Here is a 17,683-nt window from a genome sequence, read left to right on the forward strand (position 1 = left end):
TATCTTAAAAATTAAAACAATATATACCTTTCATATGTTTCTAATAGTCATCCTAATGATTTTTGAAAGATTTATAAACCCTTGTTTTTCTACTGCCTTACTCCTTGATCAAGCCTCAAGTCTAATCTATATTTCACATCATCATCATTGCCACCAAGACAAATGCTCACTACTCTCCTACAACCAATAGCACACAACTAATTGGTCACTCACAGTGGCATCTTTCTCTCCAATGTTCCTGATCCACTCCCTTTCAGCTTTCTTTGGATGTCATTCAACTGTGCAACATTAATCACTCATGCTCCTTTTTAGATGCCTTATAGTCACTCTTCTCATATCATTAGGAGCTCTCTCTAGAGATTCTCATCTACCCCATATCATCGAATATCCCTTATACCACAATGACTTCTAATTTTGTTCCCTCACTCTGGAACCCAGATATCAAACTGACTAGTTGGTACTTTCATTTGGAGGTTTCACGTGTATTTCAAAATTGATCTGAGAACTTTATCTTTCCAAATTTCTTCTCAGTCAGTGTCCTTCATCTCAGTAAGGGTGACATTATTCATGTGGCTGCATGTCCCAGAAATTCTGGCAGAATTCCGGAGAGCTTCCACTTTCTTGAATCCCATATCTGACCAATCACTGAGTCCTGTCAATTCTACCTCCTGAAAATTATCCCATATAGTCACTTCTTCCTCTACACTGTCACCTTTCAAGTCAAGGTATCTTCCCTCTCCCCTATACTAATGTAATACCCCTCCCAGAGGTCTTCACACATCCACCCTGCCTCCTTCCAAATCATTCTCTACACTGCAAAGTGAGTAATCATTTAAAAACCCAAATAATGTCATTTCCATGTGTAAAACCCTTCAAGAGTTTCCAATTTAATTAAGGTAACATCTTCCATCTAGTGTCTTCCATCTAGTGTCTTTTCTAATGACTGAAATTTTTAAAAACAGAGGAAAATACCAAGAGCTGTTGAGAATGCCTCCCAATTGGAGCTTTCCCATCTTGCCTTCAGAAATGCAAAATGGTATAGCCATTATGGAAAACAGATTAGGAGATTCTTACAAAGGTGTATGTACATTTACCATTCAACCCAGCAAAAAGTGTCCTGGATAATTACCCAAAAAGAAATGAAAACCTGTGTTCACACACAAAAAAACTGCCAGCAAAAATTTACAATGATTTTAGTTATAATTGCCCAAAACTGGGGGGAAAAAAATCCCACAAATGTCCCTCACCTTGTGAATGACTAAACTGTAGTATATTGATGCAATGGAAAATAATCAGCAACAAAAAATAACTACTGATGCACACAATAAATAACATGAAGGAACCTCAAAGGCATCATGCTAAATCAGGACCTGGCAAATTATGGTCTTCAACCCAAATCTGGATGCTGCTTGTTTTTGTAGGCAAATATTTGTAGAACACAGTCTTGCCTGATCAATATGTTTAATTCTGTCCATGACTGCAACAGCAGAGTTGAGTAGTTACAGCACAGACTATATAGCCTGCAAGCCTAAAACATGCACTATCTGTCTCTACCAATCTACCAATCTCCACACTGACTCAGAGATCTACATACTACGTGACTCTGATGATTCTGTATAAATTCATTCTGTAAAACCATAAGTATAGGGTCAGAAAATAGATCAGAGATTGTCAGGGTCTAGGGAAAAACGGACTACTAAGGCATGAGGGAACATGTCAGGATGACAGGTACAATGTATGGCTTGAGTATTGTGGCTATTATATAAATATATATCACTTTAAATTGTACCCTAATTATACCTCAGTAAAGTTGCCTTTAAAAACAAATAAGCAAATGTGTACATAGCACTTAGGTGCTAGATACTTTTACAAGGTATTTGTTTTTTTTCCCATTCATGTAATCCTCATAACAACATTGTGAGTTAGGTAAGACTATAATCTCCATTTTATAGAAGAAGTAACTAGATGCAGAGAAGGTAACTCTCCCATAATTATACAGCCAGTTCATGGCAGAACTGGGAATTGAACCTACACAGCCTGGCACCAGAGACTAATAAGGCTTACACTATTCACATCATGCTGAGTCTACATATATTTGAGAGAAAGTTTGAAAAAGCAGCCTAAATAGTTAAAACATTATAAGATATAACCACCGCCAAATGCAGAAAGCTTTCTTTTTATTTACTGCTTTAAAAAAATTTTTTTTTTTTTTTTTGGTGTGCTTTTGTTGTAAAGGCTTTACTGAACAGTCCCTCCGATTTTTTTTTTTTAAATATACAACACTGTTGAGGGTAATTTATTTAATTTCTGACACTACTTTTAAAATAACATTTTATTTTTGTTTATTTCTTTCATAAAAGCTGGAAAGTGTTGCAACTGAGAAGCTAAGCACCACATTTATTTTAGAGGCAGTAAACACAGCCTAAGGCCCTACTTATAATTATGACAGGAGAAAGACTCATTTTGGCTTCATATGGCTTTGAGTCACAAAAACACATCTGCACTCTACCTTCTCTAGAATATGTTGATTTTGGGGGAATGAAGAGAAAGGCAACAGGAATACTAAAACAGTAGTGCTAATAACAGGACGCTCTAAGAAGTTTTTGGGGCCCAGATCTGCCCTTTCCTCCATCTCTTTCTTCTAAAGCAGTTGGATTAAATAGGAATCCTGGAGATCAGCTCCACTGAAGGATCGACCCAGAAGTTTTGGGAGAAGCCTTGGAACAGCCATGTGGCCTGAGTCTCCTGAGAGAACAAAACCCTCATGTGGTCCAAGGAGAGATCCACTCACAGTCCCCTGGAGGCCCTCGAGGATTCTACAGGCTAGAGGACAAAACAAAAAGATCAAGAAGCAATTATAATATTAATTACAAAGAACTGAAGACTGAGGAAAGGCTAAAACAGGCACAAGAGGCATCTCTTATCCAGACCTAAGGCTTCCTGAAAATGATGGCTAAAGCAAGTCAAGACTAGGAGGCATGAGCTAAGTGACCAAATCCAGGAATGGAGGTGAGAAGGGCATGTGCTACAACTAGAAGTCATAGGAACATACTTTTTCCTGTTGGCACCCTATTTACTCTCTCAAAAACTGTGTGATATAGCCAGTCAATCAGTATTTTTAAATTGCTCTATTTCATAGAAAAATCAGGATTTCTATCCAAGAATATTGTGCTGAAACCAAGTAGCAACTGTATCCCTAAGGTAGGGTTCTTGTTTGTCCAGGACTTCATACTTCTACCTCACAGGTCTGTCCCCTGAAGGCACATGAGTCTGCCAGCCCTGGCCTACAGTCAGAACAACTCCACCATTGCCAGATTCATATCATTACCTAATTCAGCCATTGAAACCAAAAGAAAGGTGAGTCTAAGACAAATCTGACTGGGTTTTTCCAAGCATAATTTCAACACCGGCTCCAAAACAAATCTTATCTTGGTGGAATGGGGATAATATCTAAAATTTAATATAGCATCAATGCTATTTTGGGGGAGGAAATATGTAGGTTTCTCAACTTATAATTAATTTTCATCTACTTAAAAAGATAAAATTCCTCCAGTATTCTGAGCCTGGTGTAGTGGTGCACACTTGTAATCTCAGCTACTCCTCTTGCTGAGGCAAGAGGATCACAAGTTCAAGATCAGCCTGGGCAATTTAGCAAAAATTTGTCACAAAATTTTTAAAAAATAATAAAATAAAAGAGGATGTAGATCAGTAGTAGAGTACCACAAGTTCAATCCCCAGTACTGCACCAAAAAAAAAAAAAAAGAAGAAGAAGAAATTTCCTCGAGTATTTTGATAACAAATATACAAATAATTCTTGTCAAATAACTCTTATCAAGAGATTTGCATAAACATCTAAATAGAACAAAAGCCAAATCCTTAATCTTTGAGAGTTTGCAACCTAGAGAACATTCACCCTGAACAGGATTCAGGATGAGATCAGTTTTACTAGTCTGTGCACCATTAGACTTGCAAATTAAAAAAAAAAAAAAAAAATCCTAGACATTTGCAACTTCGGGTGAGACCGAAAACAAGATCTAATAATTAGTGTCTATTTCTGAAAGAAGTGCATATTTAAAGACCACAGGCAATTAACAGCCAGGTTGTCCTGTAATCATGTACAGTAATAATTGGAGTATAAAGTAGGGTTTCATGCAAATCAATTCAGACTGCAGCTATCACTCTCACTGTCTCCTGTATTAAGTGGAGCAAAATCAGTTAGATTTAAGAGAAATTGCTTCCTGTTTTGTTATCACTGAAAAAGAATAACCAGATTGTATATTCCTGGAAGGAAAATGCAACAAGCTCTTCCATACAGGAAATTTTGAGATGATTTAATGACCTTCATTCACCTCTTGAATCGCTCTGTGATTCTAAACACTGATGGTTTTTCTTGTACTTACATGACAGCAAGCAACATTTTTCATTGTAAACATATTCAGTGAGGGACTCATATTACTCTGTAAATAATCAGTAATGGGTGGACTCTCATCTCCACTAAAAACCAAACTAGAAAAAACAAGACAAGCCTGTCTTTCTAGGTGGCTGAGAGCTCTAGTTTACCTTGAAAGTGCTGTCCAGTTAATAAATAGCTGTAACTCTTTTGAGAAGGCACATTCAGGCTCTTTTATCTACCATCAGAATATATCCAAACAATTAAGTTATCAAACTACTTGACAAATGAAAAATGGGGAAAATTCTTTGCTCTGACTGAATGTACTTCAAATGAATTAACATCATAATTGATTATACGATCTGAGGTTTGTGGATATGTAGTATTTGTTTTTAAACAAATAAATTTGTTTTTAAACACAAAATAGGTTTTTGGAGATTTCTAAACTTGACATTGTTCTTTAATTCTAACCACTTCCTGAGAAGTTGAGGATCTAGACAGAAAGCCTGGGATTGGGGAGGACAGCAGGGAAGACAGAATCATTGTTTGCCTGGCAGCCTCTTAGCCCACACACATGTAACAGGTTAGCTCCATGGGTGTCACAAATACCATGGAAGGGAGGATTGTTTTGACAGCGAGGAAACAAAATTTATTTTTCCTTGGGGGAATAATTAAGAGAATCATAATTTATCCCTGTTCTGACTCCAAATCTCATGTCCTTAGCCATGCTAGGTCATCTTTGCCCCCATAGACAGCTTACTTGAGTCCCTAGATCCACCAACCACCTTGGCACCAGCAACAGCACAGAATTATCCATGTAGTCTATGAAATTAGAAATTCTAGGGCATCTGCTAGCCTGCAGCCAGCCACACAAAGCAGTGGAGTTGATAACCAGGGATCTACAAAACAGCACTTTGTCTTAAAATTTTCCCTAAAGCATACACATGGATCCAGAACTGAAAGAGCACTCACTCATCCCCCATCCCTCTCAGTTGAGTAAAACACAAACCCTCTGAAGTCAAATGACCAGTTCTGAGCTTTATACTCCAGGTGGCCCTCAGCTATACTTTAACCTATGTTTGAAATAATGTGCAATCAAATCTGTGACACACAATCCATTTCTCTGTGAATTACTTCATGATACATAATTTATCTAGTTTGTACTGACCATCATTATAGTTAGATCTCAAACTCTTTATTAAAAAATCACAAATATCAAAAAATAAAGTAAAATTGGTGTCACTAACTTTTATTTAAAGCATCTATTTTCTTAATTTACACAACCACCTAGAAGAAGCTTTCCTAGCACACACATAATTTAACCATTAAGCCAGAAGATGAGGAAAGAGGGAAATGAAAGGACTCGCCCCAAAGCATTTATAGAAAGTTTTCTCGGTCCCACAATATCCCTAAAAAGTTTCTTAAAAAGGCCTTAAAGTGAATAAATAGTTGAAAATGAAATGCAAAGTCAAATCAAAATGAATGTCAATGTTGCTCAGTTAGCAACAGCCTAGCAGCTCACCAGCTGTCAATGCTAATCATAGCTTAGTCGTTGACTCACTGTGTGACCTATAGAAGTACAGTTAACCTCACTGATTTTGTATGCCAGCAACAAAATAGCATCACAAACTCCTCGAAGGCCTGATGTGAGCTATAACTCAAAGATATTGCCATGGCCCCACTTTGGGGGCTAAGTGTTAAATAAAAACTAAAATTAGAAGGAAGATGATAGGATGCTCTTCAGAGAACATTTCCAGCTCTGTCTGCATAATTTTAGTGCTTTGATGAAACATGCCTCTGAAGAAACAGTTAACCATATAGAGTGGTTAAGAATAGTTTCAACTGGCCTTATCTAAAATACAGAGTATTCAGAATCCTCATCAAGCTTTAGATATCAGGCACATTCCCAACACATTTAGTTGTATTTCTAGGAGAAAAACAGTCCTTCCAGGAATCTATGCACAGAGTTCTAAATAGGAGAAGCAAATGAATGATACCGTCTTTGGCATGATCCCTAACAATAAAACTCTCATCAAAAGAAATACAGCTCATTTGTCAACTAGATTAGAAACTAAATTCAGGACACATATATAATGGATGGATGCTTAACAAAACTGTTTCTCTTCTTCTAGAGAATACTGCTAGGTTGCATTACACTGGAAATGACCCAGTGGGGCAGCAAAGCCCTATAGCAAGGCAGAGTGGTGAGAATAAAGAAACATAGATCCCTGAATTATCACAATAGGTCCTTCACCTATCCACATTAAACTGAAAGATGAGCAAGAAATGAACTTTTTTTTTTTTTTCATATTGGGGATGGAACCCATGGGCAGTGTTCCAATAAGTGACATCCCCAGTCCCTTTTATATTTTATTTTTGGGCAGATCTCACTTAATTGCTAAAGCTGGCATCAAACTTGCAATCCTCCTGCCTCAGCCTCCTGAGTCACTGGGATTACAAATGCCCCTGACTGAAATAAACCTTCTTTGTGATAAGCCACTGAGTTTTGGAGATTGCTTATGTCACTACCGAACTTACTCCAATGAATACTATGAGATATGCTTGTCACTAAAACTCAAGATATACAATTCACCTACTTTGATACAGTTCATACATATCTCTGTATCTTCTCCTAATGGGCACGGTGTCATCATTTACAGAAAAATAAATCCATACAGACAAAACTTCAAAAGGACAGATCAAAAAAGCAGAAAATCCTGGTGCAGAGACATTTCTTCCTTCCTATTTTGACATAATGTTGATGGTTGCTCAAGCAGGCAGGTAGAACAAGAAGCCTATTGCTCAACTGCTAGTTCTATCTCCCCGTTACATTGCTTACATTCTTCAGGTGGTATCTAACACTACAGTTTCAATTCTGTTGTAGAACTAGTGTTGGATACCACACGAAGATAATATTCACATTGTGTTCACATAGCCAAGATATGGAAACGTATCTATATTAAATGTTCATCAATGTGTCAATGAATAAAGAAATGTGGCATCTGTTGGAATACACTGCACCCTAGAAAAGAAGTAAATCCTGGATGAACCTGGAGGATATTATGCTAAGTGAAATAAAACAAATACAGAAAAGAAAATTCTGCCTGATCTCACTTTCATGTGGATTCTAAAACAGTCAAACCCAAAGAAAGAGAGAACAATAGTGGTTACCAATGGCCAGAGTTGGGGCATGGCGGATAGTAGGGAGATGTTGGTCAAAGGGCACAAAGTTTCAGCCATGTTCAAAGAAAGAATTTTTTACATTAACAAAAATAAAAACTATTTAAGAACATTTGTTTTTACAATAGTTTTACAGTAAGATTTTTTTAAAGAGAAAGCTGCTTGTAAAAGTATGAAAAAAAATGCCTCTGGAGATGGTAGATTATTTACTCAGGGAGAACAAACAAGTCTGGTAGCCTAAATTATACAAAAATAAAAGCAATCTGGTAAACAGCAAATGTATCACATTTCAGCTACATCAATGCTCAGAAAGATTTACATTGATTTCAAATAAACAGATATTCCTTAGCTTGGGAATCAGAAGAGTATTTCTAACTGAGATTAAATTCTTAAAGATATCAAGGGTGTTCAAAAAAATCATTTACATTCAAAGATATTGCTGAAAAGTGATACTTACTTGGAACTTTATATCAACTCAAACCTCAGCTGTTAGAAGAAATCTGGTGCTACACCTTTCTTATTATACCCAATGGCTAAGTCTATTTCAAATGTTAATATCCCATATTGAGAGAAGGGAAGGAATATAACTGATACTAAAGACATGCTATGAGCCAGGCACTATGATCAGTAACTTGTATACCCTGACAGACTTAATGCTAGGTGGGGAAAAAAAGCCTTGGAGCAAAGTGACCTTATCATTGCTTTATGAAGAAATCAGAGTTCCAAAAACTTTTAGAACCTATGCACCATTAACAGAGTTGCCAAAAACAAGTCATATTCATACAGTGGGCATATTCAAGAAGCTAAATGTGTTTTCATTTGGGGGGGGCATTAAAAAAATCCTAAAGTAGATCTTTCTTTGACTAGAGTTCATTTTTTTTGCTTTTTACTTTTCATTCGATCTTCTGCCATTGACTTAGAAACTTCAGTGGGGAAAAAAAAAAGTGCCACATCCTTGGTACTACCAATAAATTAGAGCACTATTAACAGTTAGACTTTCTTACAAAATAATATATTCAGAGAGAGAGAGAGAGAGAGAGAGAGAGAGAGAGAGAGAGACTGAAATACAAGTGAAAACAATTTTCTCAAAATCTCTGTGAATGAGCTGAGTATGGTGGCGCACAACTGCAATCCCAGTAGCTCCAAAGAGTCAGGCAGGAGGACCCTAAGTTCAAGGCCAGCCTCAGCACTTAGAGAGTCCCTGTTTCAAAAATTAATTTTTTTTTAAATATGTGGGGGTGGGAGTGCTGAGTATGTGGATTAGTGGTTAAATGCCCCGGGATACAAAATGAAAACAAAAACAAAATCTCTATGAATGTTAATTATTCATGCATCCCCTTGCTCTTCAAAAAGTCTGAGCACAAAAGCACTGTTTTCCATTTTGACATAAGGGCTCAGAAAATGTCATAAAAGACTCAGAGAATGTGATAAAATTGCCTATAGTCATTAGGTAACTAAGAAGTTGAGCAAGGTTTTGGGTGCAGGCAGTCTTTGGCCATCGATCATAGTCTTGGCCTCTCTGTCACCTTGCTCTTGAAGGGAGTGTTAATAAGAATCTCTCCGTTTCTCGGTTCTAATAAGATCACCTCTCACATTGAAAAAAGATAGTGATTTTTATATTCTGAAGCCCACACCCTGTCTATGTCTGGTGCAGGAAAAGAAAAAGGAAAAAAAAAAAAAAAAGTCTTTCACATCCGGGCTATCTGAAAGTTTTCAGTGGTTCTCAGACTTTACCTCAAAGCCGGTTCACTAGCCCACTGCACCTCCAGAGTGGGTAATGGAAGAGTACAAACCTCCCATGTGTTACATGAGAGGGCCCACCCTCAGACCTAAATAGAGCTTTGTTACATCAATCACACCACTGGGGTTAAAGAGAAGCCCACGTTGTCACATCAGTTTTTCCAGAACCTAAAAGGTATGAATTAAATATTGAGTTTAAAAAGAAAAAATGTTTCAAAATGCTCATGGTCTATAATGAAAAGAAAAGAAACCAGGGTAGTCTTAATCCTTGAACTCTCCCCCCCGATTTTTATTTCATTCTCCCTTGCCATCCGGACCCCTCCCCAGAACTGGAATCAATTTTAATGCACTTCACTTCTGCTCCTGGCGAAGGTTCACCTGCCTTGAAAGTACTCCAAGGCCCTCTCCTACTGCAAATTTCCTTCTTCCTCTACTCCATACTATCAGTTTGGAATTAGAAAAAGGAGATCCCTTCCGCACCACCAACAATGATACTTGTTTTCACCTGATGTTAGACTGGATAAGAAGTCCATTCCATCTAAAAGTTTATTATTTTATTAAACTAAACAGTATATTTTATTCAGTATATTTTATTTGTACTAAATAGTAAGTCACAATCAACTTGCTCTCCAAAGTCTCCATACCACCATAGAGGTGTTTGCCTGCTACATCTTAGGCAGGATTGAAGATAGCCTCCTGTCCCTTGTCATATGGCTGGTCTGGGGAGAAAAAGATAGAGACACCTTTGTGGAAACAGTCAGCTACTTATAGGTGAGAAAAAACTCAGTCTTAGATGCCTAAGGAAAGAGAACCTGGAATGTGGACACCATTTGTGACCACCATCCTATTCCATGTGAGTGGACAAAGTCAAAAGAAGTCAGTCAACATTCATATCCTTTCCTTCATCAACTTCCTCAATGAAATTCAAGATTTGGGTTTTCTACTGTACAAGAAAAATAATAATAGTAATAGTCCTCTCCTTGTGCTTTGATGACCCTGGCACTCCCCCATCTCTTCTATTCTTTATTTTTATATTTATACTAGGGACTCAGTCCATGGGTGCTTTACCACTGAGTCACATCCCCAGCTCTTTTTATTTTGAGACAGCGTCTCACTTAGTGAGCCTTAGGGCTTAGGACCTCACTAAGTTGTTGAGGCTGGCTTTCAACTTGTGATCCTCCTTCCTGAGCCTCCTGAGTCACTGGGATTTCAGGCATGCACCACCACACCAGGCCCCTATCTCTTTTAAAACTGACCTATTTGATTCAAAAGAAAAAAAAAATCTTAGGTTTCACTTGGGTCAACAGTGGGCACTATTCATCAATGATAAACACAAGATAAATGTTAACAATGTATTTGAGTGAAGAAAAGCCACCCTGTGGAATGAAGGAGAGAGCCAATCACCAACTACTTCCAACCTATGCCCCACTCCCAAAAATACCAGTTGCCTCAAAGGTCTCTGATTCCTCACCTTAGTTGTGTTGATTCAGATGGTTGGGTTAAAGTTAGATAACAACCACACTTTATTCAATTCATCGTGTCATCCATTTAACTTTTTAAAAAGTATACATAACTTGGGATGCAGTTTGCCTAACATGCTCAAGACACTAGGTTTAGTACCCCCCCCCCAAAAAAAAAAAAAAAAAAAACACAGAAAACTTCCATTTTTCTTTCCCCTAAAATAAAAGCTACAACTGAAGAATTGACTAAAAAGGTTGTTCTGTGAGCTGGACTGCTGCCTGAACACTGCTGTAACACTGTCTTATCACCAAACATGTTTTAACAATGTACTAATTTTTAGAATCTACCTATTAGTATTTGGAATGGAACCCCTGCTTGCATTTTAAGAAGGAAGCCTTGTATAGGAATACCAATCACACAAAAGCCAGGAGTCAAGGAGACAGAACCCAGGAATGCAGAAAAGTGCTCAGGAACTTGAAGTCTATAGATAGTTTTCTAGGACATCAGTATCCTGGAATTTTAACTGCATACTTGAATTTTAATGCATACTTGAAAAAGAGGGAAGCTTATCAGTTGGAGCCATTTTAGAAAATTAGAAAAACATGCTAGGCATAGTGGCATATACCTGTAATCCCAGCTACTCTGCAGACTGAGGCAGGAGGATCACAAATGTGAGGCTAGCTTGGCAAACTTAGTGAAACCTGTGTCAAAATAAAATATAAAAATGGTTGGGGATGTAGCCTAGTGGTAGAGAGACTCTAAATTCAATCCCTAGTGCAGGAAAATCAAAGAGAGAGAGGGAGGAGAAAGAAGGAAAAATAAATTAGAAAATCCAAAAACTATATATATATATATATGTCACTATATAAAAAATGAAAAATACCTAGTCACATTTAGGGACCCAGTTTGCAAAAACAAAAATGTAACCAATTAATATATTTTAAGGGACAGATTTTCTGAACTACTGAAGTCAGGAAAATTCCTCCTCTAGAATGACTCTGATTGGCAGATCCTTTCTGAAAGAAGACAGCTGAATTGAGGGAGGCCTGTGGTCATTTTATGTCACTGGCTAAATTTTTGTTTGTTTGTTTGAATTCTTTCTTCTTTTTTTTTTTTTTTTTGCTTTTTTTTTTGTTTGTTTGTTTGTTTTTAACCAATCTCTATGCTACATGCAACTGGATAACACCAAAATATATACTGATGGTAGTGTCTTAAAGGGGCAGGAATCACCATAAAATAAATGCATACTATTAAATTCTTACAGAAGTCATTGATTTAATATGCCTGTAGTATTTTTTTTTTTTTCAACAGAATTTGACAGCTTAAACTTCTAAATGACTTGAAGCTGCTGGTATCTATTTCATTTGGCTACTAGGGTAATCAGGATGTCTAACTTAGGAAGGATAAAATGACAAAATGTTCTAGGAATCAATAGGCCCTTATTTTGCCTTTAAAATCACCCCAACTTGGATGTTGGAAGGTGGTATCTTCTGTTTATTCTTCTGTAGAATCAATTATTAAAAAGAAATCAAACAAAAAATAGAACAGTACTGCTAAGGTACAAAGTTAAGTCATGACTCTGTAGTAGAACATGCTTACTATGGTTTAAAGACAGACACCACAAACAAATTTAGCAACAACTATTAGATATCGTGACCTTTGGCACTGGCATTTTCCAGTATCATTTCAGATAACATGGATAAAGATGGCAGAAGTAATGTGATCCCTAATGCCCATGTTCCAAACTTCTGAAATAGCCTCAGCAGAATAAACATCTTTTCACTTACTTTTAAAGAACCAAGGCAATATTTAAAAAGAAAAAAATCATCAAACATGATCAATAAATGAGGAAGAAATCCAACTGCAAGTTAATCATACTTGCAATATAAAAACCTGGGGAAACCTAAGGGTACTGTGGTCATAGTTCAGAATGAAAAAGAAAGATGAATAACCTCTTCAATACCATCCATCTCTAGAAGGAAGCACCTAAATACAAACTTGTATTTTTTTAAATATTTTTTAGTTGTAGATGGACACAATAACTTTATTAACTTTTATGTGTTGCTGAAGATCAAACCCAGTGCCTCACAGTGTGAGGCAAGCACTCTACAACTGAGCTACAGCGCCAGCTCCCAAACTTGTGTATTTTTTTTTTAACTATAAACTTGACGTTGATTCTTCCTAATGTGTTTTTAAAGTTCTAGTTCCCATTCAGGATATGGACTTCTAAGCATATGGTTCCACCACCTTGCAGCACACACAAAAAAGAAAGAACAAATAAGACAATCCCTAGCTTAAAGGCACTCATAAAAATGTAGAAAACAGTAGCTTCTAGATCATCCAATTACAAACAGTTTACCACATTCCTTCACCTGCATTTTTGAAACAGGAATGTAACACCCAATCTGTAACACAAAGTGCCCTAATGACATGGGGCAATGGAAATGGGAAACCAAAGGTAACCCCGGTAGGTAGTTACCAGCATTTCAAGCCTGAAGATAAAAAACTCTCAACAAAACTGTCCTCTGGCATCCTTTAGAATTATGGGAAGGCAGTGCAAAGGGGAAAAAAAAAAAAGTGGGAAAAAAACCCTGAACATTAAATTATTTGGAAATTTCAGACCAAACATATTGTCATGGCTTTCCTCCTCCATTAAATTCTTTACCTAATATAAGGTAAATACTACAAAAGGACTAAACCTTTAAGAAATAAAAGCAGGATTCAAAATCGGGCCCTTTCTTTTCTACTTCCTTTCTCAGCCCCCTGCCTTCTAATAAGACAAACTGTTGGCAGGGACATAGACGGTATCCAGACATTTTGATGAGTTAGACAAGGAAAGTCTAAATGAACAAACCCTGGCACTCCTGAATGAAGCAGTCTTTTAAAACACAAAAAGCCAAAACAGAGGCTAAATAAACAATGCTCCTTGAAAAGGAAATCCACATTATAAAAGAGAGAGAAATACACACAGTTCTCAAGGACCATTAAGGCAGCATTCACAATTAGCAGCTTTCAAATCAAACTGAGAAATTTCAACAGTATTTCCTTAAAAAGTTAATGTGCACATGTCCCATATAGAGTTTCTAAGCAGCTTCAGGTTGCATATCATCAATACATACAGTTACTTACTTGTTTCCTTCTGTAATGACTGAACTGAGAAAGTCCTAAGATGGTAGCAAGTGCACCCCCTCCAACAAGAACAGTCCCTTTCACCGCCTTTTGAAATGCCATTTCTTAACCTACAAAGGAAAACAAAAAAAAAGAAACAAAAAGGGGTTAATTGAGATTTTTGTCACATAACAATCCCAATAATAAAAAGAGACTGTGTAGAATATGGAAAAACAGAAAAGGAAATGTAAAATATGGAAGGTACTAACATGCCAACTTGTATACAACTCAAAACTAATAACCAAAAAAACCTGCACAAGGGAATTGATTACGTAAAAGTTACATTCAGATCCAACAGGAACTAAAGAAAGAAAACATATTAAAAGACAACTGAGGATATTTAAACAGTAAGAAGTCAAGAGAGCTATGAAAAGAAATGTCATTGTGTATTTGACAAAACTGCTTGCTGCACTTGCAAATTTTGTTCAAAAGCTAATCCTCTCCATGAGGAGAACTGGAGAAATCTTGGGTCATTCAACATGACAATAAACCTCAGGCCTACTTCAGGTTGTCTGGTAAGTGTTTAATTCAAATTATGGTACAACTCCCTTCTTGAATTTTTCCTTCTTAAAGCAGTTCTCATTAGTGCCAAAGGCCAACAAACTTATATTTCTATCACTAGAAAGAGTCCATTTTGCAGATAGAAAGACAGTAATACAATGCCACGTCCTTTCAAACACTGATAAATTTAACCTGCTCTAATTTCTTTCATTAGGGTAACTTAAAAAAAAAAATAAAAAAGGTGTGTGGGGGGATGTTCTATTAGCCAGGGCTGACTGACATCACAATTTCAAAGGACACCTCCAGATCAAGCACCGTTACCTACTCATTCTAAGTATTCCTCTAAACAAGGTTATGTATTGTGTTAGCTCTTCCTTCTTCCTTGTTCTCCATTATTGGACAGAATCAATTAAAGTTTTGTTGAGGATTTAAAATTATTTTTTAATTTTTTCAGAAACCAAAATAATAATTTCATAGAAATAAAAATTCCACCCCAAATCCTCTTATCTGCTTTTATTCTTCCAAACAAAAAATAACACCATGTAGTCACCTAAAAATAATCTAATTTAGAATTGAGTAATTTGACCTGCCTAAGACTTCCATTCACAAAAGCAGCTGGCACACCCACCTCTCACAGGAAGCCAATCTATATTCCTGTATGGGTGGAGATGAGTCCTGTCTGAACAACACACCTCACACTCCACTGCTATCTATCTCATAACTCAAGAATGTTCTAATTCAAAGGCAGTTTTAACTTACAACATTAAAAATCATATAACATCTCAACATACATTATGACAATTACTTGTTCATATTGGATGTGTATCTATTAATCATACTATCCTGGATTAAGGAATGCTAGTATAGTTGGTAACGATGCTTCTACAGAAAATTCATTTTGGATTATAAATCATGTACAGAAATAAAAGTTGTTAATTATTAAAATTTTATTTTTTCCTCTGATCTCATTCTTCCTAACAAACGCTGAAATTTTAACATGGCCTTTTAATTAAGAGTCTTACAAGGACAATAGTTCTCATTCATACTCTGCTGCCCAAGACTTCTTCTTTCCTACGCCTTCTTTACATAATCATTCTCTCTTTCCCAAATTGTGCAAGACTCTGGTATATGCTGACTAGGGATTTCATTCATCATACAGTAAATCATAGGCAAAACTTTATATCCTAAGCTGCTTTGAGGGAAAAACCACAATTTAGCAGACATCATTTGTCATAGCTATCACCACTATTTAAGACACTGCTATGAACATTCACATGGTTGCCTATCACACAACAAAGGAGACACTAACAGCCCTGGCAGCATACTATCTCCAGGATAACTGGGATCCTCTATCCATTGGGTAGAGAAAATAGAGTATTAGCTCTATTTACCTAAACAATGCACTTGCCTACCCCATCTCAACAGCAGCCAGGTGGTCCATGAGATGTGAGTGTTGTGGCTGATTAAACTTAGCTTAGTATCATTGCTTCTGTCTTGTTGATAATGTCACTGATGACCTCACAAAGGATACCACACATCAACATGAACACCTGAGGGATGTTATATATAACACAGTCAATAAAAATGTCTCAAAATCAAAGTTGCTCATTCAGCCAGACAAGTTTGGAGCTAAGTCCTTCCATAAATGTGAGTTCCCTACCCACTTAATTGTATTGTTTCAATTTGATTTTTCTGAGAACAACACTTGCAAAAGGTGATATTTTCATGTATTTTTTTCAATGAGCCACTAACACTAGTGAAAAACTGCATTCACATATTGCCAGAATTAGCAATAATGTTGACTATAATCAATAAAGAGTTTCCTTTTTAGATAACTTCATAAAATTACTTATGCTTAAGGGATCATTATTTCTACTCTGATCAAATCCTTCTATAAGATCATCTAGCTAATTATAATAATAAAAAAACATGCTTGCAAGTATTTTAAAAACAAAAGCACAGAATCAATCAGTTTGATCTGGTTCTTCTAAGATAATCATTATTTTTGTTAGTGCTTTGAATGTTACAATGACAATAGCTGCCATTTATTGAATGTGTACTAGATAATTGCTATCAAGCTTTTAAATTTTTGCACATATCAGCTCATTTCACCCTCACTACAACTAATTTGATAGCACTGGGCTATAGTTCAGTGGTAACATGTACTCCTGGCACATTCAAGATCCTGGGTTGGATCAGTAGCACTGCAAAATAATAATAATAGTAATTTCATAAAAGAGGCAGCTGTGGTTCAGAAGAATGAGGGGGTTTTCCTGAAGTCACTCCATAGTGAGAGAAAACCATGACTAAGTACAGGCCTCAAATACTGGGTGGTTCTTTCTGCCCTACTTTTGGTCTCATAAAGTAACTCCCCCCAAGTACTACAACCATAATTTGCTGTCACTCCCCCAAAAAAGGCCAAATCTCAATTATCCAAGGTGTACAGACCTTCAGTATTCAGGTTTCTAAAGCAAGGAAGAAACCTGTAGAAAAGTATTCATCAGTAACTTTCTGCCAGATAATTAAGAACCTTTAACAAATTTAAAATAAGATAAACATGAATTATACACTGTGGATAGGAACACGTTTACATTCCCTCGTAAGGAGAAAAGTGTTCAAAATGATCACAGCATTTCCTTCTAAGTAAAAGCCATGAAGGGAAGTTAGAAAAGAGTGGGGCCAAAAAATTGACACATCTTCACCGTTTGCAATTTAAAGTATAAGAAAACCACAGGGAAAGAATGATCCAAAATTAAAATGAACTTAGTTGTCATAACTCGGTGTCCATATTTTGTAGCCTATTAATTAAAACACATAATACATTGTCTCCGATTTGGCTCTGACTTAGGCACAAACCAGCCCTCTAATTCTTACGAGGAAAACAAAAATTGGCTCAATTGGCAAAACCTAAACAAAATGTTCTTCCTCTAAATACATTTATTAGTTGCCTCAAGCAGTTCACAATCTATTTGTACAATGAAATAGCAAATCCGGTCTTGTAAGTATATCTTAAAACTATTCTGCTTATACTGAAAGTTATAAATACTCTTGTAGAAAAGAAGTAAGGTGCTATATGATTGTAGTGGAGCAAGTGATGATTCTGACTCAAAGAATTTAAGAAGACTTCAAAAAAGACAGGATATCTGAGAAGGAGCTTGAAGAAAGCAAAAGGTTTAGAGGAAAATGAGTAGAGAAAGGGCTACCTAGAGAGAGACTACTTGAGGAGAGGGAGTACTATTGCAG

The 17,683-nt window shown here is 36.5% G+C and overlaps 1 protein-coding gene across 3 annotated transcripts in view; it reads right to left on the reverse strand.

Annotated features, from left to right (window-relative positions):
- Positions 1-17,683, reverse strand: part of Gpd2 (glycerol-3-phosphate dehydrogenase 2) — a 140,307-nt gene that overhangs the window by 97,186 nt on the left and 25,438 nt on the right. For all 3 annotated transcript variants that reach the window (XM_076865784.2, XM_076865783.2, XM_076865782.2), the window contains exon 2: positions 13,901-14,010. In XM_076865784.2, the coding sequence (XP_076721899.2) occupies positions 13,901-14,002 (102 nt within the window). In that variant the 5' untranslated portion in view covers positions 14,003-14,010. The remainder of the gene's footprint in view (positions 1-13,900; positions 14,011-17,683) is intronic.

The sequence above is a fragment of the Callospermophilus lateralis genome, chromosome 9 (assembly GCF_048772815.1).
Source record: "Callospermophilus lateralis isolate mCalLat2 chromosome 9, mCalLat2.hap1, whole genome shotgun sequence".
In the NCBI taxonomy this organism is placed as follows: domain Eukaryota; kingdom Metazoa; phylum Chordata; class Mammalia; order Rodentia; family Sciuridae; genus Callospermophilus; species Callospermophilus lateralis.